General features: G+C 47.3%; 1 protein-coding gene across 1 annotated transcript; it reads right to left on the reverse strand.

Moving 5' to 3' along the window:
- Positions 1–5,365: 5,365 nt before the first annotated feature.
- LOC126428474 (uncharacterized) lies at positions 5,366–24,916 on the reverse strand. The gene is made up of 2 exons (XM_050090412.1): positions 24,829–24,916; positions 5,366–7,677 (listed from the first exon to the last, which is right to left on the reverse strand). Exons 1-2 carry the CDS (start codon positions 24,838–24,840, stop codon positions 6,313–6,315), a joined length of 1,377 nt encoding a protein of 458 aa, XP_049946369.1. The 5' UTR covers positions 24,841–24,916; the 3' UTR covers positions 5,366–6,312.
- Between the last annotated feature and the right edge of the window lie 1,643 nt (positions 24,917–26,559).

Below are 26,559 nucleotides of genomic sequence, written 5' to 3' on the forward strand. Positions count from 1 at the left end.
CTTTTCATATCGAGACCCCACGCATTGTCATCCGTGGCGACCTCACACTACACCCCGTTTCGTTGCCTTTCGTGGCAACATAATCCAGCCGGCACACGGCGAGACTCAAGTGCTCGTCTCCGTGCCTGCCAAACCGTACTGTGGCCAGCAGAGTCTCTGGGTCTCTCCCCAGTTGAGAACGTCTGAAGCACTATGATCAGGACCCTCCATGTAGCTGGGGATTCTGACGATCTGACGCATCTATTGGACAGAATTCAGTACGATATCCCTCAGGAGGACATCCAACATTTCTATCAGTCAGTCAGTGTCGAGCCCAGTAATTACTTGCAAGGAGGACAGACGGTGGACCAACGCGTTACTGACTTGCTCAGTTTGTGAAACTCTTTGTCTTGAATATATAATCCGTTTTGTTTTTCAGTACATCAGCGGCAGTTTCGGGAGCTGCTTCCTTCATCGCTCAGTTACATTTCCTGAGGAGTGTCCCAGTGAATCTAATTCCTTAAGGGGAGGTTTACTATCTTTTGGTTCAAAAAATCGATTTTTTTAAATTGCGTTTTTGGATCCATAAAAGTGTTTAGATCCCACCCCTGAAACTGTTTTTCCGAATACGGAACGCAAATGTTTGTTATTCGCGGTTGAACAAAAAGATGCACCTGCCTGAAATCGGCCTTTTTCATGCACCAGTTTTTTTCGGTAATTTCAACTTTGTAGCCGCGAAAAGTTATTCTATGTGCTTGCCCATGACTAAATCTGATAAACTGATCAAGGAGCTTACCACGTACTACGGCTTGGCTTGGCAATCCGACGACATTCCAATTCGGTGGAACAGATGGAGAAGTCAATTTGGGCAACGTATTTCCACAAGTGTTCGACGGATGACCACGCACTACACCAAACTTGTCCGGCTGGGGAAACTACGTGGTTGGTGCAAGTGGCGCATTGCAGAGGCTACCGGACATCTGGACGAATATCAGCTCGAACAGCCGCTCTCCAAAGAAGTTCAAAAAGTGATTCATCCGATCTACGAGGCCCTTTCGTAGGACGACTTATTTTACCTGTGCTTGGGAGGAAACACACAAAATTCAAATGACAGTTTCAACGCGTGCGTTTGGAAGTTAGCCCCCAAGCATTTGCATTCTGGTGCGAAAACTGTGGAGATACTGACTTTTCTGCCAGTGAGCAGCTTCAACGAAGGGTATTCAGCAATTCTGAAGACCGTGACAACGATGGACGTCAAACCGGGACTCTATTCCACGCAGTTGGCCAAGCATTCGGACGACCACCGGATTCAAGCGGCCGAAAACCGCTTGTCACCGGCCGTAAGAGCGGCTCTGGAGCAGCGCAGGATGGCCCAGATGGAGCAGAACGTCCTCTATGATGAAGAGGAAGGACTTGTTTATGGACCCGCAATAGCACATTCAACGTAAGTTGCATAATATTGCAGTTATATATAGTCAAAACTTCAAACGCGTTTTTCTTGAAATGACCTTTTTAATCGCGCGTTATGATAACTTCAAACCTACTGAACCGATTGGCATGATTCTTTGTTTCCGACGAAGCCAACTAAATTTTCTAGGAGTTGTACCACTTTTATTCTGATCCATCAACTATGAATATTTTTACGTGGCCAACGAAGTCAAAAAATCGATGAAAAAACTCTATTTTTTTCAAATGGCCGCGTTTTGTTTCCTATGGTCCAACTCCTGAAGAATCTCACATACTTCGCTAACGTCAACTCAATTTTGATTTCAGGCGAGCCGGCTGACCTGTGACATACCGCGCGTGGAGGTCTACATGGAAATTTGGTTTCGTTCCGACGGCACTTCCGCCTTTGCTCTTCGACATTTCCGGTCGAAAAAATTCCACTTCGTAGAGGAAATATCAATAAACATTTTGACCAAATTTGACATTGATATCTGTAACACATCCCAAGAAAAAAATTCTCAAAGAACATGCTTTTTTCGGGCCAAAGATAGTAAACCTCCCCTTAATGGCCGATTTTAAGTGACCGTCGCTGCGGACGGTTACCTCAGTCTTAGATCCTGGTGTATCAGCTATGTCGAGGTAGTTACTTACCTGTTCCATAGATGATCTGAACGAATCTGTTATCGAAATAACGTAGAACGATTCAGTGTACAGAATATATATACTTCGTCAGCGTTAACATTAAAGACATATTTTTAGTCCTAATCATGCAGCTACACTTGAAAACTAGCTTTTTTCAACAGGTTATCTGTTTTAAACAAAAACTTGTCCATGGGATAGAAGTAATTGTCCAGAATAAATGTTCTTAGTTTACACTGAAAACTTTCTTTCCTACCTGTCAGTTATTTTATGTTATTGGGGAGATGTCAAAATTTTTTATAACTGCTTTCTGAATTCCTTTCTGAGCCGGCAACAACTTTAATAATGTGGAACAAATGTCATTTTTTTCTCTGGTGTCGTAGGTGTGCGTGTTACTGTTATCCTCAAATTGTGATCGATTATTTATCACAAATTGCATTAGCGAGTCAATGCGTTGTAGCGGCGCAGTTAAATGCCTAGCTTCATGATGACCGCGGCTGACCATCACACATTAGCCATACTGCTCGCTTTTGTGCAATCAGAACTTTCTTTCTAAGTGAGGAGTTACACCAGATAATTATCCCACATGACACTGTTGAGTGGAAACATGCAGATTATGCCAGGAGATTTGTTCGCTTGTCTCCAAGACTAGCTAAACTAACTGAGAAGCTCACTAATACACTTCTTCCTGTCCAAGTTTTCATCAGTATATACACACAAAAATTTGGAGAATTTCATATCTTTCCAATATTATCTAAACTATATAGTATAGCATTTTGCATTCGATCTGTTAAGCATGATTCAAACCTGTTGTGTGCAAAGGCATCGACTCCGTGAAACTTGTAACGTGATCTATGCAATCAAACGTCTTGGAATTATCACAGAAAGTACTAACTGGCGATATTTTGTCATTTACGGCTTGTAGCTTTTGGATGAGACTGGTTGTTACAGTTGATTATTGTTTCGTCGCTTGTAAGCTAAAGATTTTATTTATCAGCCGCTTAAAAACATCGAAAAATATTTGGTCATAGTTCCCTACTTTTACATCCCTATCTCTGCCCCGAATATATTTGCCTTTTTTTGTTCTATGATAGGTGATTTTTCAGTCTGGTTAAATACTACCTCAAAACGACCCGATCCTCTTGGTCGTTTCTTAAATTTTTTTCTGAATTGAGAAAAATTGTGCAATTAATCGTCTCGGTTGCATAGATCTAACTTTATTCATCTATATTCTTATAGAAAAATTATGTTTTGCTTTCAGATACAAAGATAGTAAGTTTTGTGGTTGGTCGACACGCGAACATTCGACGACTAGTTGTTCGTATGAGAAACAATATTCTTTTAAATTCACTCTTTTCGAGTGATTGCCCATGAGATTTACAATGAAGTGATAAAACTCGTGGCATACCTCCAAATATCGTGTCGGACCCTCTCTTACCCAGCATTGCCCTGGCCCACAGTCTGTGTCTTCATCAGCCCAGTGCTTGCCTCCTCCTTTTCTTTCTCGCTTCTTTTGTCATTTGCTGAGCAGCTAACTCTGCTTCATGTAAACGACGCTCATCCAGTTACCACAGTCCTTTAGCTGTGCTCTGTCCAAATCTTACCCCTAATTTCTCCAGAACCTTCTCTACTTCCCACCATTAAAAGTTATTACAGCATCAGACAGTGCTAACTTCAGAGTCATAAGGCCAACAAATGTATTTATAGGCACACGGCACCACACAACTTTATTGATGCACTTATTCACATTCTGGGGCCTCCCATGTATATTTACACCAAGTGTTTGGTGGAGGTAGACGCAAAGCATGACATGGCTTTTCATCGATTGATATTCGATGAAAGAAAGTGCTCCACATAGCTCTTTTTATCTTCTCTAAATTGTCACAGTTATTTCTAATGGCCTTCCCATTATATTCCGGTAATTCATCAATTACTTCGTGAACTAGTCTTCCAGCACATTTTGTCGTTTTGCCCTGAGACAGTTTTGTGCGACGCAGCTTGGTTTTTAGGTTACACACACATGTTCCCATCCTCTTCTTGACACGTTCTACACACTACACACTCAGCCTTCTAGACTGTGTAGTTCCCAAGATATGACTGCTCAACTGTGGCAGTATATACGCAGCCACGAAATTTGACAGTCACACGTCAACATTCAAAATATGATTTGAAGGTCTCACAATTGTCTGATTTTAATGTATTATATACCAAAATGTTCGGAAAGTCCAAAGTACATTACGGAGTAGAAAACAGAAAATGTCAAATTTCAACGAATTTCACGTACAATGTCCCCTTAATGGTTGAATTTCCAAAAATACCCTAACGTGTGTTTTTTTTATTTTTAACTGAGACTTCAAAATTTTGTTAGCTTTAGCTTCAAAATTGTCTTAATAGCGACATTTTCAAAAAGCTTTTATCTTCTATTTCACCCCCTTACGAGTGAAATTTAAAGCAGTCCCTTCTGAACCGATGCTTACAGTATAAAATCCACACCCTCTCCAAATTTCAGTTTTCTATCCTTACGGATTTGGGCTAGGCCATGATGAGTCAGTGATTCAGTCTGACCCTATTTCACGCCGTTAGCGATTCAGTTTCCAAAAACAGTGAAACACTATTTTTTGTTTCTAACCGAGAAGCCAAATTCAAATTTTCGTAGATTTAGATTTAAAATGTTTTCATAATGAAATATTTCATGATACATTCATTCTTCTATCTCACCCCCTTAGGGAGTGAATTTCCAAAAACACCGAGACACGTATTTTTCAAATTGTAACCGAGAAGTCAAGTACCAGTTTCCATAGACGTAGCTTTAAAAATACTTTAGTTGTTCATCAATAATGGTTTATTTTCGAGAAAACCTACACCACTATTTCACCACCATAGGCGTTAAATTTCCAAAAATGGTGAAACAGGTGTTCCTTTGTTTCTGACCAGTTTTCGTCGGTCTGGCCAAAAATTCCCGTTACGTTTCTTATTTCACTACCTTAGGATTGGAATTTCCAAAAATTGCTTCTTAAACGATGCCTACAATATAAGATACACACCCTCAGCAAATTTCAAGTTTCTATCCTCAGTGGTTTGGGGCGGGCGATGATGAGTTAGTCAGTGAGTGAGTGAGTCATTTAGTCGGGACATTGTCTTTTATTTACAGAGACTACACATTAGTGGAAAGTCATTCGGCAGTATTCTCAGGTAAGTGCAATCATCAGTCCAAATTTCTGTTTCCAAAAATGAATTCAGTAGGATTTGGTAGAGGGAACTGTATTAGAGGAATGCACAAATAAAGCAGCTGACGTCAGAGTTTTTGTAAGAAATATTTGGTATTTTTTTATTTGCAAGATATAAAAATACATGTGAACATATAAACATAACTTATCACAAAACGAGACGATGAGTGCTAAGTATAAAACGTGAGACATGAGTGGAAGCTACAAGTAACACAAAAGCACATTTGTACCGTTCGGTTATACAGGGACCCTTCTGGTATGTAGATTTCTCAGGCTCGCGCAACGACTGAGAGACCTTAATAAGTTATATTGCACACTGCGGTGCCCCTGAGCCTTTCGTATTACACTGGATGGCATCTCGTACGACCGTCACTTCGAACAGAACCTGGACTCTCTCTCCTTACTCGCTTGCGAAAAGCTTGTGCAAAGGCGTTGGTGGTTCAAAGTTGGCGTCTGTGCACAGCGACTCCGCCAGCGGAAACAGCAAGTGGCCAGGGTCTGTTCTAAGCAATAGAAACGGCGTGGTGGAAGCAGCGTGCCCAGATCTGTACCGTTTGGAAGATAGAAGTAAGAGCTTAGTTGTATGTGAGTGGTTATCGGTGCCAACTGCTGAGCATCTTCATCGGAAGATCTCGTTAGCGGACTAGATTATTTTTTTTTATTGTCTTCCGAGTAGCTGTGTGGGTAGGGTAGCAGATCTGGACAGAGAGAGTGACAGATGGAGGGATATTCCACCAGGAGTGAGGTCATACCCACTGGTACAGGTACATGCAGATGAGAGTTTAGAGATATGGTGTGCGTGACAGTTAGATGTGTGAGGCGACTCAAGGAGCAGGAACAATGGCGAGGAATGATGATCAGCAAGACGTCTGCACGGCCCTCACGTGGTGTTATCAGGGAGTTGGGGGCGCGGTCCGGACGACTGGCGACGATGCTCGAGGTGGTGTCTTCGTAATGGTGGTGAGGTATGTGGTCGGCGATACTGGCGATGCGGAGAGGTTCCCTGGCGGTGCCTCGGGACTTACTTGTGGTGGTAGCCGCCGCCGTAGCCGCCGCCGTAGCCTCCCAGACCGCCTCCGTAGCCGCCTCCGTAGCCGCCTCCGTATCCGCCGCCGAAGACGATGCTCTCACCTCCGCCGTATCCGCCTCCGTAGCCTCCGTCGTAGTGCGACTTGACCGGGACGGCCACCGGGACCTTCACCGGGACCGGGTAGGGCCTCTCCACGGGCACCTTGACGGGCACAGGGACGGGCCTCTCCACCGGGACCGGGTAGGGCTTCTCCACCGGGAAGGGCACGGGCTTCGGCACGGGCACGGGGTAGGGCCTGTCGACGGGAACCTTGACCGGGTATGCGACGGGCCTCTCCACCGGGTAGGGCACGGGCTTCTCCACGGGGTAGGGGACGGGTTTCTCTACGGGCACGGGGTAGGGCTTGGGGACGGCCACCGGGTAGGGACGGTCGACCGGGACCTTGACCGGGACCGGGTAGGGCTTCTCGACCGGGTAGGGGACGGGGTAAGGTTTCTCCACCGGGTAGGGCTGCGGGACGTGGACCGGGTAGGGCCTGTCGACGGGCACCTTGACGTGGACGGGGTAGGGGCGGTCGACGGGCACTTCGACGGGCACCTTGACGTGGACGGGGTAGGGCTGCGGGACGGGGACCTTCACTTCCACCGGGTAGGGCTCCGGGACGGGCACCTTCTTCTCGACGACGACGGGGTAGGGCTTGGGCACGTGGACGGGGTAGGGCTGGGGCACGGGCACCTTGACCTCGACGGGGTAGGGCACGGGCTTGTCGACGGGCACGTGCACGGGGTAGGGCCTGTCGACGGGAACCTTGACCGGGTAGGCGACGGGCTTCTCCACGGGGTAGGGGACGGGCTTCTCCACGGGCACGGGGTACGGCCTGTCGACGGGGATCTTCACCTCGACGGGGTACGGCTTGGCCACTGGGTAGGGCACGGGCCGGTCCACGGGCACGTGCACGGGGTACGGCTGCGGCACCGGCACGCCCACCTTCTGCGTCACCGTCACCGTCTTCACTTCGCCGCCGTAGCCGCCCCCGAAGCCGCCGCCGATGCCGCCTCCGTAGCCGCCTCCGAAGCCGCCGCCGAAGCCGCCCCCGTATCCGCCGCCGAGGCCGCCTCCGTAGCCGCCTCCCAGCAGCTCACCGCCCCCGTAGAGGCCGTGGCCGCCGCCCAGGTAGCCGATGCCCAGCCCGAAGCCGTAGCCGCCGCCGTAGCCGAGCCCGAGCAGGCCGCGCTTCTTCTGCGTCTTGCTGATCTCCTCCTCCGCCTGCTTGGTCCTCTCGTCTTCCTTGGCCGCCTGCGAGTCTTCGGCCGCCACCGTTGCCGCGAGGGCGACGGTAAGCAGGACCAACAGCGTCTGCGAACAGAGGGCGCGGGCGTGTCAGGCGGCGTAGAAGAGTCCTCATCAGGGGCTGCAGCCCTCAGCGCCGGAGGACTCGGGGACGATGTGGTTATATTGCGAGAGATGGTAGACAAAGTAGATAAGTTTATATGTGGGGCTGGGACCAAGGGCGGTTGGTAACACGAAGTAGAAGATTTCAGGCAATGTCGTACACTAGGGAGAAAAGTCTAACAAGACACCCACGAGACCACCTTTGGAATTTGTATGGTAAGAGGTCGCTAACGGCAGAACCGAAGCAGTACTGAGGATGGTCAGCCACTTAATAGCTCAGCAGCAAGCTCATTGCCCAGGAAAGGCAAGGGGAGTCTCGTCACTTCTAAAGTATTATTCTCAGCAAGACATACTGTGCCGGCCGGAGTGGCCGAGTGGTTCTAGGCGCTACGGTCTGGAACCGCTACGGTCGCAGGTTCGAATCCTGCCGCGGGCATGGATGTGTGTGATGTCCTTAGGTTAGTTAGGTTTAAGTAGTTCTAGGCGACTGATGACCTCAGAAGTTAAGTCCCATACTGCTCAGAGCTATTTGAACCATTTTTGAACACATATTGTAGAATTTCTCAGCGCTCGAGGAAGTAACTGATGCCTTTGCGATCGTCCTACTAAATTTTTGCAAGATGACCCTTCGTGCAGACAGCAAAACTTAAAAAAGTGGACTGGCTGCCTTGTCCTCCGCTGATTACTTCACACAGAGGCTGGTTCATACCGAGACAGTAATTTAGTCACGTGGCGTGTGTTTTAGTAGCTAGCGCTTCTAAACGATGTAAGGGGAATAGCGGGAGTTCAGTTGGTGGCCTAGTGAATGTGCTCGGCAAGTTCGTTGAACAAGTGAGGGCGAATCGAGTAGAACATCTTGCATCAAGGATTAATCTGGCAGAAGTGGAAGAAAAGATTAAAAATATAAAGAAGAGAAAATGAGTACGTAAGCACATTTGCTGAAGAGATACACACAGAATGCAGAGCGTTAAATGTGCTCCGTAAAAGGTTGTAGACGCAAAAACATGCTTCTTAACGCTGAGAAAGTCAACTCGGATCCTTTGAGAGGAGCCAAAGTAGGGAGAGGACCAGATGTCTCCCCTCCCAGTGAGGTGGGCGTCCTTAACGACGTAACGTCAGCTCCCTGTAGGGCTGGAAAGGAATCGGCCGTATCTTTTCGTAAGCAATCGTCTTCCGTCATTTGTGGATACCGCGAGAAACTGGTCTATGACAAGGATTACGACGCCGCTCCTCCTACGTACTAAACCGCGCTCAGGCTCATACTGAGCCTAAACACGAATGACCAGGATTCTCTGCCGTCTGCATAATTTCGAGCCGAAATGCTTGGGACTGCTCTATATAGAAGCAGGCGTGTGTCGCCACGGCACTGAACTCTATTGGCTTACGTCTGCCCCTAAAGTTTGACCAGCACGTCCGTAATCTTTTTATATCCCACTCACTGCGAGACAACAGATCACCGCATCCTGTGCGACGACATCTGTAGTCGTCAATCCACTCTAATGTGTGCTGCGGAGGGTACTTCTGTCTTTTCCTCCCTCCCTGAATCATTCGGAAAGTTAACTGAATCTTCCGCTATTGTAGAACAAAAGCAAACTAGCGCTTTTCATTCATTAGCGAAGTATGTGTGGAGAGGAACAACTGCCTTGTCGGTCGATAAAGCCACGTATGAACTCTGGTTTCGCCGATTTTCTCGTCGTTGTCATTTCGCAGGAGACATGTTCGAAGAAGTAACATGTTCCGTGCGTTGTGTCTGGGACTCCTATTAGTAAAACTCTGAGGGATGGAAAACGCTTCTCTTGTAGTGCCTGTTACTGGTGCACGTTGTATATGTCTGTGAAGCTCTCGCGCTTAGTAAACGACCACTAAACTGACCTATCTCCTGATCTTTAAATAATCGAATGCCCGCGTATAAAACAGCTCCAAACGTCTGATTACATTACAGATCATTTACTATGCTAAACGTTTGACGTTAAGGATATAAACGACAGAAAACTATATCGAAGGTTTTAAATTATATTTACAGTTTGTTGGAAGTGCTAATGGCTCCCATTACCATAAACTGGGTGAGAATGGTGAGGATAATTTGGACTCCGTTTTAAGCAAAATCAAGTTTTTCACGCGTCTCGGAAATTATGACTTCATATCGCGTGAACTGCGTGTCGTGCAATGATATAATTTTGGAGCTACATCGGATGATCCAAAATGGGATTCTGTCACAAAAAATGTGTTGCAAAGGTGTTAGCAGTAAAGAAGTAATAAATTAAAACGTCATACCGGGTGCCAAAGTTTTACTGAATGAACAGCGAAAATATATTAAGCGGTGAACTACGTTGCTTTCGTCATTTTGTAGCGGATGTCAGCGGAAAAAGGTTTCGTAATGGTTTGAAACTATGTACGAAGTTTATTGGAAGTCGCTAAGTGCTCCCATTGTCAAAAAATGCGGGAGAACAGTGAATGTATTCGGGTATTTGGCGCCTCGTGAGCAGAACTGCCATAAGATGTATGCGAAGTGTGTGGGAACAGTAATGAGACTGCCTGTGTACCTGCCAAAGTTCTTATTTTTTTGAAACAAAGATATTGACACCTTCAAAGTAGCAGCTATGTATTGGCAGAGTCTCGGTAGCGGCGCTGAGTTGCTCAACTGGTGGGGCCTCTGTAATGTCTGTCACATTCCTTTGAATGTTCTGCAGAGTCCCAGAACGACATCCTTTTGAGACTTTTGCAGATTCAAGGACTCAGATCAGATGAATACGGGGTGGTGGCGAGGGGTGCGCTGAGGAACAAGAATACCTATCGAGGTCAAAAATTCCGTGACGAAAGGGGCGTGTCATATGAGGCGTTGTCATTATGAGTATCCGGTCTCTCTCGGTCCATCCTTTTCTGCGCCTTTGGAGGACGTCTCGGTGAGACTCTTGGTTGACAGTTTGTCCTGGGCAAAGAACGTCGGCCTCATCTCACAAGAGCACCAACACGCTGAACGTTTCCGTCGCCTTTTGAAGTTTTAGGTCTCCATGAGCGAGGATAATCTCCATTCGCGGATTCCCCAAGTTTAACACAAAACTTGAGGGCATAACTTTGTTCTAAATTCCGGTGTTCCAGTTTCGTAAGAAAAGCACAACTTAACTGAAGGCGCTCTCCAAAATAACGTGATGGTTGGACGGAGCTGAAACACGGACTGAGCATCTGCAAGGGATGAACACACCAGTCCGCCCAGGTAGAACAACAGAAGGTTGCACAAAATGGTTCAAATGGCTCTGAGCACTATGGGACTCAACTGCTGAGGTCATTAGCCCCCTAGAACTTAGAACTAGTTAAACCTAACTAACCTAAGGACATCACAAACATCCATGCCCGAGGCAGGATTCGAACCTGCGACCGTAGCGGTCTTGCGGTTCCAGACTGCAGCGCCTTTAACCGCACGGCCACTTCGGCCGGCCAGAAGGTTGCCAGATGCCTGTGTACAAGGGACACTTTGTGCACAGTTTCTAGCTGTATGTCCATTCTTACTCTGTTAAAACCATTACCATAACATTGTATCTCTTAATGAGTAGAGTAGAGAGCGTTTTAAATTTTCAAATTCTGTCATTAATTATGTGCAGTGCTGAAAATCAAAGTTTTTTTCACCCTAGAAGCTGTTAGTCAACCTGCAACGGAGACTATGCGAGAGTCACGCGTGCAGTGGGTCAGCCCTCCGGCAGTCGTGATGTTGGCAAGAAGTACGTTACTCTTGCTAGGATCTGCTCCATTTCCCCTGTCTGTCGTACTAAGTAAGGGACCCCGACCGTTGACCAATACTAAAGAATATCTCGGACGCATGTTTTTATGCGGACGCGTTGCGTTGTAGCTAGAGAAAGTAGGCGGCCCGAGCCTGAGGAGGGACTATTTCCGTCCGAAACGCCAGAACCCGCTGTTACGGCAGAGCGGCCGCCGCGGCCACAGCCACTGCCTAGCTACAGCGACCCGGTTCGGTTTCGCTCCGTTCCGCAACGCTCCTGCGGTTCGGGGACCAAAAAACAGGAGGCGTAGCGGAATGCCAGACACGTAATACCGTCACACAACGACAGTCGCAGAAGTTCTGACTCAGCGGTGAAGGTCGCGTCGCTCGAGGCGCGAAAGTACCCCACTGTGACAGGAAAAAAATAAACAGCGGGACCTCAGAAAGAGAGAGACGGGCCGGCTGGTTAGCGGCGTCCCAGACAAGAGCGGCCTCTGTGTCTCTCCCCAGGCTGGGAGAGTGGCGGGAACTGGGCCGGTTGCCTGTCCACTTAGCGGCCACGCGGTTCGCACCCCTTCCACGGACTGAAGTGTGTGAAGGCTGACATTGTACAGCTACAGAACACGGTTCAGGCTCAGAAATCGTGATCGCTGTTAGACTCCTTCACACAGAAGGGCTTCTGTCCACAAGAAACTGAAATGAAATGGTCGTGAGGCATTGTGGTTACAAGTCTTATTTCAGGTGACGCCACGTTGGACGACTTGCGCGTCGGTGATGATGATGATGAGATGGTGATAAAGATGTGGTGTGACTAGGGCCTGCCGTCGGGTAGACTGATCGCCGGGTACAAGTCTCTTGGTTTGACGCCACTTCGGTGACTTGCGTGTCGATGGGGATGAAATGATGATGTTTAGGACAACACAACGCCCAGTCCCCGAGCGGAGAAAATCTCCTGCCCAGCCGGGAATCGAACCCGGGCCCTTAGGATTGACATTCTGTCGCGCTGACCACTCAGCTACCGGGGGCGGACATGAGATGATGATGATAACACACCACGCAGTCCACGAACCCAGAAAATCCCCAACCCGGTCGGAACTCGAACCCGGACCCGCTCCATGGTAGGCAAACACGTAACGACTCAGCTAAGCAGGCGGCCTTCTGTCCACAAATGAGCACGAACTGAGAAAGCATCGCGCCTGCAAAACTCAGACTGTCCTTTCATCACATTATACCTTGCGAACTGTGGATGAAGGTCAGCAGGTAGATTCCGTATTCCTATATTTGCATTACTAAAACGGTCGATGTCCCCTGTCCGTGATGGACCAACAGAGACTGAATTTCTAGTTACTGTGATGGATGACATTAAGCTCTAAATGTGGAAAACGCAGGCGAGTAGGAAATACAACCCCGTAACTTTAGAATATAGCATTAGTACTGTGCTCCTTGACACAGTCACACGGATTGAATATGTGGGCGTAACGTTGCAAAGCGACATGGAATAGAATGAGTGTGTGAGAATTGTGGTAGGGGACGTGAGTGGTCGACTTGGGTTCCTTGGGAGATTCAAATGGTTCAAATGGCTCTGAGCACTATGGGACTTAACTTCTGAGGTCATCAGTCCCCTAGAACTTAGAACTACTTAAACCTAACTAACCTAAGGACATCACACACATCCATGCCCGAGGCAGGATTCGAACCTGCAACCGTAGCAGCCGCGCGGTTCCAGACTGTAGCGCGTAGAGCCGCTCGGCCTCCTTGGGAGAGATTTAACAATGTGTGTAGTTCATCTGTAAAGGAGACCTCTTAGAGGACACCTGTGCGACCCGTACTCCACTACCGCTCAAATGTTTCGGATCTCCACCAGACTGGATTACAGGAAGACATCGAAGCAATTCAGATATGGTCTCCTAGATTTCTTAATGGTACGTCCGAGATGCTTCGGGAACTCAAATGGCAACTCCTGTAGGGAAGACGCTGTTCTTTTCGAGAAACACTGTTAAGAAAATTTAGAGAACAGGCATTTGGAACTCACAGCAGAACGATTCTGCTGCAACCTATGTACATTCCGCTCAAGGACAATAAAGACAAATGTAGGATATTAGGGCTCATTTGGAGCCATATAATCGGTCGCTTCTCCCTCGCTGTGTTTGTGAGGCGAATAGTAAACAAAATGACTGGTACAAGGTATTTTCCGGAGAACCCCAAGGAAGTGTGATACGAGTTATGTTTATAGTGGAAAGCTTCGGGAGATGTTTAAGACTGTTCGCAAATGTGGTTGTCTAGAATAAAGTAGCAACATTAGAAGACAGTCTCGATTCAACGAATGACCTTCAGAGGATTGATGAATGGCACAGACTCTGGGAATTGACCCTCAATAATATATAGCATACAGAGGAAAAGAAATCCACTACTGTACAACTACCCTTTCGCTGACAAAATGCTGGAAAAAGAATCTACAGGAAAAATCTGGGAGTAGCTATCCAGAGCGGCTTTAAGTGGAATCACTACATAAAACATATAATAGGAAAAGCAGATCCCTGACAGACTAATAGGGAGAATCTTAAGGATATCAAACTCATCGGCGAAGGAAGTGGCTTATAAGCCGATTGTTCGACCGATTGTTGAGTGTTCTTCGTCAGTATGAGATCCATACCAGGTAGGACTGATAGAAGAGGTAGAGAAGATCCAACGGTTTCGTCACGGGATCGTTTAGTCGGCGCGACGGCGTTGCAGAGACTCTCAACAAACTCGAGTGGCAGACGCTAGAAGAGAGGCGTTCTGCATCACGGAGAGGTTTACTATCGAAACTGCGCCGGAGCACTTTCAGTGAAGAATCGGACAACACACTACTTCCTATCTAAAAAACAACTCGCGAAGTGACCACGTCGAGATATTACATTAAATACAGAGGCTTCCCCACAATGATTCTTCCCACTTGCCACTCGCGAGGCGAGGGGCGATCAGTTAGTCGTACCAGAAGTATCCTCCGTTGTGTACCCTCAAGTGGTTTGCGCAGTACTGGCGTAGAAGCAGATTAGCGAAATGGAACAGGAAATTTGGGAACGGTAGTGCTGGCACAAGTACGTCCACCACACACCATTAGGCGGCTGGTGAAGTTTTGTCATACAGATGTAGGTGAAGATGTAGAGATGCCACTGTCTGAGACTCTGCGAATCAGCGCAGTCGTCGGAGTGTGGACGATGGCAGACTCACATCCCAGCCTGACATGGTTCATGTCCATCCACATCTACATTTTGTAACCCAGCAGGTTACTTGGAGTATTACGGATAGTGGTAGTAATCCGCCGTCAACCACCACACTGTGTGCTGCTTTCGCGGTAATCTTGCGGGAAGTGTATGGGAGGACGTAATACACAGCCAGACTCTACATGTGACGTACTCCGTCGGAATTTCAGCAGCAAACCTCCACATGATGCGCAACGCCTCTCTTATAACGTCTGCCACTGACTTCCCCTGAGCATCTCCTTAGCTCTCACGTGTCGAGTATTCCCTATATCTTCCGTTAATTTGTGTTATTAGGGGCCCTCACCGGCAAGCAGTACTCGACAACTGCTCAAATTTAAGCGACTTGGTCCATGGATGAACGAGATTTTCTCAGAATTCTTGCAGTATCTTAACCGATACTGGTCTCCACATTCCCAGGTTTACCGTCTGTCTTTCCACCTTCAAATCCTCGTAACAATCCCTCCTAGATAGTTGGCGATATGCACTGGTGCCAAACCGCGGACCCTGTGATCTGAGTTGTCGCTGAGGATGCCTCTGCCTACGAAAATTTCATAATGTCGAGTATCATACAGTTTGTGTATGTATGTATGTATGTATGTATGAATGAATGAATGAATGAATGAATGAGAGAGAAAGAGAGAGAGAGAGAGAGAGAGACGGACGAAACAGAAATCAAAACTGTCGTATTTCAAGTTACATGTCGTCCTATTTATTCTCTGTTTTTAGGGACACAGGTTACTAGCGTCCCTATTTCTCCTCCCGGACGGTTAATAGAGACGTCGGCAAGAGGCAGTTGCCTGCCCAGCTATTAACTGTGCTTCATCGCCAAAAGGAACGCGGCGCTGTATTCCAACTTGGAGGGCAATATCGGTTTTACTTTATCCCTGGAAAGACCATTTTACGAGGTACTCCTGAAGATTGACTTGTATACGAAAAGTAATGTCTACGCGGGAAGTCTGGTCGGTTCGGCAAACGACCCGCCTGGAGAGGGGAAAAAACCTCATCCCGATGGCGGAGCGCCGCGAGATGTCTCGATCCCACCGCTGCCGACAGCTCTTGGACGGGCCAGCAATTACTTTCGCATAATGGCCGGGACGGCGCCCATTAGCTGCCGCGCGGGTGTTTACTCTTCGGCGGTTTAACGACCGCCGTAATTCGCGCGCCTGATGGAGCCGCCTCATCGGCTGTTATGACGCCGGCCAGGGGCGGTAAGTCTTTGCTGTGGCGGATCAGGTGTACGGCGATAGCAAAGGCCAGTGTTCCACAAAAGCGAAGGTGTAGCAGGGGACTCATAGGTGACCGAAATTGGACTCTCTGGAAGAAAAGAAATATTCTTCTCTCGAAGCCTGTTCTACTCTGAGGTTACAAAAGTCACGGGATACCTCGTAATATCGTGCCGGACCCCCTCTTGCGCGATGTATTGCACCAACCTGACGTGGTATGAGCTCAACAAGTCGTTGGCGGTGCCCTGCAGAAATAGCCATCCATAATTACGAAAATATTCCCCGTGCAGGATTTTGTGCACGACCTGACCTGTTATTACGTCGCATGAATAGTCGGTGAGATTCATGCCCGACGATCTGGATGACCAAATCGTTGGCTCGAATTGTGCAGAATGTTCTTCAAAACAATCGTGAACAATTGTGGCCCGGTCACACGGCGCATTGTCATCCATTGTCATCAGCCGTGCAATTTTTCTGCCCAAATAGCATAACCCATGTACTGCTTTAATGTGTCATTTGACAACTCAATTTTCGAGCGGCGCGCACGTTAACTCGATTACCTCCGACTACACTAAAGACGCACTTGGTGTGTTACCTTTCTCCGCACGGTCACTCGCAGCGGTAGCACTTGACCCCTGTGGAGGAGACTGCAGTGTTTACTGTGCAGTATATGCAGGATGACCCAGCTGCCCCTACCGATGGGTTTTACGCAACCCACAAGAACATCAAATACCACATGCAAGGTTTTCGTATCGCCTCACTTACTACGTGCAAAGTGTTAGAAGAAATGAAGAGGATCTTTTTTGTAAATGTAAAGTAGTTAAATTTTGTACTGGGATACAGTCTCGCTTGATGCCATGTTTTTCGAATTACTCAAGAAAAACGTATAAAAATGACCGTCAAAGGCGTTTCTCTTCAATAACTCGAAATCCGTGACCTCTGGTGGCAACTTATTCTAGTGCAATACTGAACTAGTATAATTTTCCTACAGAAAGGCCCCATTCGTTTTTGTCTGTAGGACTAATAGTTTGAGCAAAACGAGAGAGAGAATATGAAGATTTTGCGCATGGTTTTTGAATGTGTTGTGGGTTGCATGAAACCCAGCGGTAGGGGTAGCGGAATGACTCTATGTAAAGGAAACAGGGCCTTTCGAAGTATTGTATGAAATGCCTAGGGGTGCAATAGCTTGTGATGGGGAACAAGTTCCGTTAGGAACAAAAGGTTCGGGAGGTCGACGGTTCAATCCCGCGTCCGGCCATCCTGATTTCCTTAAATCGCTCCAGGCAAATGCCGGGATGGTTCCTCTGAAAGGGCACGGCCGACTTCCTTCCTCGTCCTTCCCTAATCTGATGAGACCGATGACCTCGATGTTTGGTCTCTTCCTGCAAACAGCCCAACCAAAAAAAGGTTCGCTGTCACGTCCCAGCGATACGAGGCATGTTTTTATTGAATTTGCCGGCCCTGGTGCGACGAGATTTCATGGAAGTAAGAGTGCCCACTGTGTGCTGTATCTGCAAACTGCCTACCGCGGTAAACTAGCACAGTGATTTTCAACAAGGAAATCTAAAGAATCATTGTGGAATAGATGAGTGGCTTACAGAACAACACACGCTACATACGCGACCTGCAGACTGTCTAGGCCCCAGCGCCTGTCAGAGGCATGACCAGTTATAATAGACGTGTACCATCGCTGGGAAGAGTCAGCGAACATTTTGCATCTAACAAAAGTGATGTAAGGACGTGATCTATCACCCCAAGAAGTTCGCTGAAGAGACTCTGAGAAACTCTGTATATGGAGGCGCCGAACTAGTGGGACGGGTGCTGGACTGCAGCGTGCGTGACGCGAGGAGCGCTGGAGAAAGCTGGAGTCCAGCGGTGCGTCCAGTCCAGTTCCGCTCGGCCCGCGACGCGCAACGCAACGCTGGGTCGCCGCCGGCGCTTTTAATTGCCGCGCTGTGTTGCTCAAGGACCTCTGCGGCGCTTCCTGCACACAGTAGCTCTCGTCTCGTAGCCTTCGCTTTGGCACGCGCTATCCGAGCACTCGACGCCTCAGCCCCGAGGATTCCAACGACCGATGGCCGATCGTGTGCTGGAACGGTCGCGCGTGTTTCAGGTCTAGTACGCCCATTTCACAGCGTCGTATGTGTGTGGGGCCAGCTGCTGCTATCAGCAACAAGTGTCTCTCCGTTTCGTAACAGTTTCCCGTTCACGAGTTCGTTCGCCAGCAGAGCCACAGGAGATATTAGGTAACACTTGCAGCCATACCGTAGATCCATTAGGCGCACCGAACACTGCCCTCTCTTTGGACGGCGCTACCCCATAGAGACCACTTTAAAAACCTGCAACGAAATCCCGTAATGACCCGCCTCCTTAGCCGTGTCCGCTAACACGCTGCTGAACGATGGCACTCGACTCTGAGGTAAGCCGGTTCGAATACCGATGGCAGATGTTTTTTTTTTTCGCTGCATTTGACCAGCAAGGGTAGAAGAGTTGGTGGCGTAAAGCTCCTGATCACCAGCCTTTCCGCCAATGACCTGAATTACATTCTGTAGTGTCCCGTGAAGTGCCGCTATTGATGGTGACCCTTAAGTCGGATGGAAACGCTAACCTCGGCGGAGCCGCCCGTGAGGAACAGGCTGTGAGCCGGCAGCGGGTTTCCAAACTCTCCCGCCCCGTCATTCATAACTCCACAAATCTCATCACTACACTGTGCAAGCACTCGTCACCCCACTCAGGTACACACTTGACGCCTCATAGCAAGTCTGAGGAAGCCAATGGCGAACCACCTCCACCAGCACCTTGCCTACAACAGCTGCGCACAATTCCGGCATCTGTCCCCCTAGCCCCATTCCTCGCCTATGGAACTATTTTCACTACGTTGATCCCTAAGGAGTTATATTTTCTGCTAAACGGCGGTCCTGAACTGTGTCTAATCTCTCCCAAAAGTTGACGAACAAAGAGTCAACCTTTGCTACGCCGTTCACCAACTTCTGGATCTCGAAAGATGCGTGGGTCAAATACAGTCGCTGTCTGTGGAGCCAATGATGGTCCTTCCTGAAGAAGTTAAATATCACCGAAACGCTCTGTGTCTGAAGAGCACAATCACCGTTCTCCATTACTGTCACTAAGTTCACTTGGCCCTCCCAAAACCAGTGTTTCGAGAAAAGAAAATCCCTATTTCGCTTCTGCACACAGGCGTACCAAAATAAGTGTTCCGAAAAAAAAATTCCCCATTTCGTAAACACTGCGATGCCAATCCCAGAAATACAGGTTTACCTGCTCTACTCAGCTCCAAGAGTCTGTATTCCCATACATGCAGACGCTCAACCACAATTGTTTTTTCGGGTCGATACCTGCTTTGTAAAATAATCATGATGAAAGCGGCCGAAATGGTTTAGCCTTGCGTGAAGGAGTATTGTAGTGATTGCACCGATCAGAAAGTCACACATTATGTTTATGTAACTGAAAGAAGTTCGTGGTATCTTCTCGTCTAAATCTGTACTCCGAATGCCACCTCACGGTGTGTGGTGGAGGGTACTTTGAGTACCACTGTCACTTCCCCATTTTTCTGCTCCAGTCGCGAATGGCTCGCTGAAAGAACGATTGGCGGTAATCTCTTTCATTTTACTTCACGGACTTTTCACGAGATACACATAGTAGTAAGCAATAAATTGGTTGATTCCACTAGGAACGTTTGCGCTTGGAACCTTAACAGTAAACTACAGAGAGATGCACAACGCTTCTCCTGCAGAGTCTGGCAGTGGAGCTGGCTCAACATCTCCGTGTCGTTTCCGCCCTTAGTAAATGAGCCTGTCACGAAACGCGCCGCTCTTCTTTGCATCTACTCTGTGTTATCGATCTTCTTGGCGAGGCTCCGGGAGCGACGAGAAATATTGGAGTACTGGTCGAAGGAAGGCTTCCTAAGCTACCTGTGTACGGGTGGACAGCACTTCCTCAGGAGTCTCCCAGTGGATGTCTGGCGTCTGCCTTACCATCAAATAGTCTCATGTGGCCGTCCCACTTTAAACCGCTCCTTAGACATACTTCTAGGTATTGAAAGGATGTGTGTGCTTCCAGTGATTGCTCTACAATCGTGTAATTATCCAGTAATGGGTCTTTCTGCCTTTTTATCCTCAACACGTTACATTTCCTTATACTGAGCGGCAACTGCAAATCCTTGCACCGATCGTCGATACTCTGCAAGTCTTTATGAACTACAAAGAGGTTCGCCAGTGCTGATATGTTTCCTGAATGATGACAGTCGGACTGACTTTCAAGAACGGAGTGTTCCGCATACTGGCAATTTTTAAACAACTATATTGGTTATCTTAGTGACGAAGGCTCTCGTTCATTATCACTGGCGGATGAAAAATTGTCTGCTTATTTTTGAGCTCAATATTGTGACTGTATCGTTACCAACTCGGTAATTCTGTGGCCTTTCACAGCATCCAAAATACTGGAGTACTATTATGATCTAACGGTGATCACATTGCAGGTTTCTTTTCCCAAAACGCTAGCGATCCAGATTTGTGCAAGGAAACAGTTTCGAACGTATTAACTGGCAAGGTTAACCATCTGCTACTAGTCTTTCTTACGAGGTCACGGATATCCGCAAGGAGATCCTACTTCCTTCTCATTGGTGATGGTATTTATGAAGGTATTTATGTCGTGGCGAAATGAGAGAAATGTTTGGTGAAAAACGCCTGAGGCTGAGAAGAATCTATACCTGCCAGGCCAGACAAAATCAGATTCGGCACTGACGTGTAAACACTACAGCGAAGAGTGGTTTACGAAATCCTTTCTTCCCCCGCACAGGTCGTGTCCGGTGGAATGGATATGGCAACTGCAGCCCTCGCCGCGGTGGACCAGAGTGTGTGCGTGTGTGTGTGTTTTGCCAGGCAGCGCACTCCGTTGACAGATGAAAGTCAAGAGCAGCTGCAACCTGACGATGAGGCCCGCAGCGTGCGTGCGAAACCTCCACACACACACACACACACACACACACACACACACACACGCCACGGCGGGACATGGAGGACACGCTCTCACTCGCCTTTCTCCGCCATTTCTTTCTTTTTTTGCCGCATATGGCGACTCTGCGCGGGAAGGAGACAGCGGAGCCGGCTTCGACACCTGCTGCGGTCCGCTTTCTTGGAAGGAATCAAGCCCGGGGTCAGCGCGTCCTGTCTTGCCCACCACAGATGCCGCGCGACCATATCGCCAGATGCTGCTTCTCTCAGCTTTCTAAATAGTGTTCGGGGGAAAAGAACCTATTCTTACCTCCAGGCATCCCCATTTACGTTTGCTGTACATTTCCACGATACTTGTGTGTTGATCGAAGTTACCGGTAACAAATCTAACAGCACGCCTCCGGTTTGCTTCGATGTCTTCCTCTATTCCGACCTGGTGCGGATCCCATGTACTCGAGTGGTGATAATTGGTACCACACAACCGTTTTACGTGCTACACACAGCTCAACGACAAATGCGCTCATAATCAGGTTGTCAGAAGCAGATCATGAGGTTAAAACACTAATAAGTGTACCGAAACATTTGCGATGGTCATTTTAGTTATTTTATCGATTTTGGTTAGAGAACACCGGATCTGTTGTGTTAAATTATCCTGTAGGAAATACTGCAACCATCCACAGGTTTCAGGCGTGAGCCCATCGTCAGAGGGTAGCAATCACAAAAACTTTGTTACATTTTAGGGCGCAAACGTATAACGGCAAAAAGTAAACATCACCATCTGACGATTACCTCAGGCGTGAAAGTAGTAACGGTACAATAAAATAATTTAAAAAAAAAAACCGCTCGTTGGTTGCAGTGTTTCCTACAGTATAATGTTCAAAGACTTTATAGTGTTTCAAACTCACGACTTGATTCCGACAACCTGATTATGAGAGCACTCTCTCTGGAAACACGTTGTTTAATTTCCTGTAGGACGTAAAACTATTGATTACAACCGATTGTTACTGATAAAATATAACAATGGCTACCTCAATCCCGTAAAATTGATAATATTAAACTTTAGCTGTATCGAATAGTGGGTCACGAAAGTGTTGTATACGCAGTCTCCTTCGTAGATGAACTACGCTTACCTAGAATTCTCCCACTAGAATAGTGTCGACCATTCAGTTTCGCTACGACCGTCCTTACTGCTGGTTCCATTTCATGTCGCCTTCCATCGGTTCTAAATCCTTCCATTTTGACAAATGACCAAAAGTCCAGTAACAGGAAAAAATGAGATAGTGTCAGTCCCTTACAGACACAGTGACAAATTTATTTCAGTAAAAGGGTATAACACTATTTCGAATACTTTAAACGGGAAATATTTTTTTTCTCCTTGTACTGACGTTAACATGCACAGATATAAGTAACTCTTAGCCATAAGTCGCACTTATACGCTCCTATCCAAAGACGAGCGAAATGGTTTAGAGCTTAATGTTGGAAGTTCCTGTGGAAATTTCGGGACTAGTAACATGGATAAAGAGTTTGCGACAGAGACTTGTTGAATTTGTCGTGTTCCTGTTATACACAGCTCTAGTGGATAAACCGCGTGTGAATAATACGAAACGTAGACGCCCATTTCTATTACACTTGCGTGATTTTCATGGGAAGCGATCCAGAATGACACAGCCCATAGTGAAAATTTTATTGTGCTCGTAACAATAGTGAGTGGTGTAGCGTGCGTGTGAAGTAGAACTCTTAGGAATAAAAACGTGTAAAACAAGCAGCGACTATTTTTGTACGCATTTTTCTCGTTGTGGATTACTGAATGTTGACCATTATTGTACTGCTGGCTGTCCAAACTGCAATGAATGTTTAAACTCTTCGACACATAGCCACAGGAACGAGCTCTTGTTTACCTGCATCTAAGCTCCACCCTCCAAATTAGTAAATTCATTTGGCGATTTGTGTCAGCCTTGAAATGTATGTCTACACACTGCCACTCTGCAAGCCAGCTTACTGTGGGGGGGGGGGGGGGGTGTATTTTGTATTCTAGTGTCACCTTCCTCCCCTTTTTCTGTTCGAGTCGCATTTGGTTCGCGAGGAGGAGGATTAGTTGCTAAGCCTCCGTGTAGGCTCCAATGTCTCTGATTTTATCTTCATGGTCTCTTCGGGAGATATACGTAGAAGGAAGCAACGTATTTGTTGATGCCTCTCGGGGCACTTGGGAGTGGTACAGGCAAGAGAATCAACAAATATACTGCTTGATTGGTTGAGCTGATCATCTCTGTGAAGATTCCGTGTTTACTGTATGAACCTGTGACGAAACGAGCTGCTCTTCTTTGGATTTTTTCTATTCCCCTATCAGTCGTATCTACTACAGATCACAGAAAGACCAGCAATATTCAAGTGTATTGTTCCCCTGAATCTCGGTCTGGCATGTACCTTACTTGCGATTAATTTTAAATCGTTCCATATGCAAGCTTCTAGATATTTAATGGATGTAACTGCTTGCATCGGTTATTCTGCAGTCGTTTAATCGTTAGAGAATGGGTCTTTCTGTCGATGTATAGTCAGTGCGTTACATTTGTTTACACTGAGGGTCAGTACCGCTATCTGCAGCAGGCGTCGACGGAGTTTTTGTACCCCAGCGACTTTTCTGTATACAACAGCACCCGCGAAAAAGCTTCGTGGAACTTCCGACGGTTTTCACTATCCCTCTGTAAGGCCATCTATATACAGCACGGTTGAGCGACTTGGGCTGTTCAGTGTTAAACGTCAAATCAAAAACACCTTGAGGCGTCTATATCTCAAATTTTATTTTCAGCATTTCATCTATCCTCAGAAACTGTAGTATATAACGAAGTAATAAGCAACCAGTTGCATAAAAGAAATTTAATTTCTTTTCCTATTTCGGGCGCTTAGTGCCTTTCTTCACTTAGTGCATTCTTCACTCAGTGCCCGAAACCGGTAAAGAAATTAAATTTTTTTATACAGCTGGTTGCTTGTTATTTCGTTATAAATATTATTTTCCTTATGTGGATCCGTTTCGGCGTTTCAGTACGCCATCTTCAGGCTAACTGATGAACGAAGTGCCGGCCGATGTGGCCAAGCGGTTCTAGGCGCTTGAGTCCGGAACCGCGCTGCTGCTACGGTCGCAGGTTCGGATCCTGCCTCGGGCATCATGTGTGTGATGTCTTTAGGTTAGTTAGGTTTAAGTAGTTCTAACTTCTAGGGGACTGACGACGTTAGATGTTAAGTCCCGTAGTGCTCAGAGCCATTTGAACCATTTTTGAACGAAGGGATCGCGTTGTTAAAAAGAAGTGTACGGCTACCATTTGCTGAATGCTGGCCGCTATTTTGATGGCACATAATGTCGGACACTTCCTACATGTCGGTCACGGAGCTTTAAGATGGTCGCATAAGTAAAATAAAAATGTGAAATATAGATAGCTGAAGGTGTTTTTGATGTGATGTTTTCTATTGACTATGGTCCTGCAACGCTTCCTTGGGGTACTCCCGAACTTAGTTTTACGTCTGAAAATTTCTCTCAGTTAAGAAAGAGGTGCTGTAAACTATACATCGGATGGGACAGGGTGGTAAATCGTAAGGATGAGAAAAGAGCAGAGGCTCTTGACCACGGTATCACGGCTGGAATGACTGTGCAGAGCCGGAGAGTCCTGACTGGACAGGTTAGTGTGGAGAGCTGCTCGAAACAGGTGTTCGCAGTGAAGGCGATAGCGACTGCACGTGCTCCAGGTCGTGTGGCGGTCCCACCCCCTGGCTGGAGAGGCTGTTCTGTGCGAAACTCGCTCATCGGCATTATCCAGAAAGTCCTGGGCGGCATTTTCGGCTCGTACTAGTTTTCTCGCGTACCTCCCCAGAATAGAAGTTGGGACCGGAGAAGGTTTCAAGTCCGTGTAGTGGTCCAAAAGGTTTTTTTGTGGCTGGTGTGGGGTGATGTGTACGTGTAGACAACTCACCTCTCTCCTCATGACTCCGTGCGTGCGATCGCGTCAGGTGGATATCACGTCTGAAGGAGACGTCCGCTGAGACTGCCGGTGGAGGCTGCGCCCGGCCCTTATATAGGGCCAGCCAGGGAAGGGTAGGGCCTGGTGGCCAGCGGCTGTGGAGGGAGGAGGTGCCGGACGCCGCCGCGCCGGACGCCGGAACTTTCGCCAGAGCGGATCAGCCGCCCCCACCACCACCCCTCCGGGCTCACGTCTCGCTCACCGGCCGCCGGCAGAGCACGCTCAGGACCCCGTTACGTCAGCCACCGACACCACCTCACACGTCCGAAACCCCCAGTGGTCCCATTATTTACTCCGATGACGAGTAACCCTTTCAGACGACGTGATGCCGTTTGAAACCACCAAGAATTTTCTCACTTCGTGGCGTATGCACAGTAGCTACACCTGCAGCCATTTGCGTGTAGAGCAGGTGTGGCGGTTATCGTTGAAACAATAGGTTTTCGGAATGAGATTTCCACTCTGCAGCGGAGTGTGCGCTGATATGAAACTTCCTGGTCCCGAGTTCGAGTCTCGGTCGGGCACACAGTTTTAATCTGCCAGGAAGTTTAATAGGTTTTCGTTTTTCTGTTCCTATTATTTCTTGTAATTAACGTAGAAATCGAACGGAAATGAAAATAGTGATTAAAATTCTTCTGGGTATCATGCCGCGTCATTGCTAAAAACTAACAATAATAAACTAAAACCGACGTTTCGGCCGAATTGCAACGGCCTTCCTCAGGGCACGACTCGGGCGAAACGTCGGTTTTAGTTTATTACTGTTGTTAGTTTTTAGCAATGGCGCGGCATAATACCCAGAAGAATTTTAATCACTATGACACCGCCTTATATCAAAGATTGAAAAATCAGGCTCCGTTTCAACATACACAGACTGATATATTAAATTACTTAGCTAAATAAAAGAAAACTTAGTCCGTCCACGATTCGCAACTTTTCTCGAAAAGTCGTAGGTGGTTGAATACCACAAAATATCACCAGCGCTCTCCTATTCGTCGTAATTTTTTGAAACTCTGCTGAAAAACCGTATTGTAATCTGTGTTCTACCATTATTTGGACGATACGAATAATCACTGCTGTTCTTGCTGTTATAGTCTTCAGCTCTCCATTCTACTCTATCCTGTGCAAGCCTCTTCATCTCCGCCGGCCGGGGTGGCCGTGCGGTTCTAGGCACTACAGTCTGGAACCGCGCGACCACTACGGTCGCAGGTTCGAATCCTGCCTAGGGCATGGATGTGTGTGATGTCCTTAGGTTAGTTAGCTTTAAGTAGTTCTAAATTACAGGGAAGTGATGACCTCAGAAGTTAAGTCCCATAGTGCTCAGAGCCATTTGAACCATTTTGAACTTCATCTCTGAATAGCTACTACAACCGACATCCTTCTGAATCTGCTTACTATATTCATCTCTTGCTCTCCCCCTACTATTTTTACCTCCCACGTGTCCCTGCAACACTAACCTGGAGATCTGTTGATGCCTCAGAATGTGTCGTACCAACAGATCCCTCCTTCTACTCAGGCTGTGCCACAAATTTGTCACCTCCCCAATTCTATTGAGTAGCTCCTGACTAGTTACGTCATTTACCCATCTAATCTCGAGCACTCATCTGTAGGACCACATTGCAAAAGATTAACTTCTCATGGTTGGGATTCACAGCCATATAATATTTCTTAAAAGACATCATAGTCACC

The sequence above is a fragment of the Schistocerca serialis genome, chromosome 12 (genome assembly GCF_023864345.2).
Source record: "Schistocerca serialis cubense isolate TAMUIC-IGC-003099 chromosome 12, iqSchSeri2.2, whole genome shotgun sequence".
NCBI classification, from domain to species: Eukaryota; Metazoa; Arthropoda; class Insecta; order Orthoptera; family Acrididae; genus Schistocerca; species Schistocerca serialis.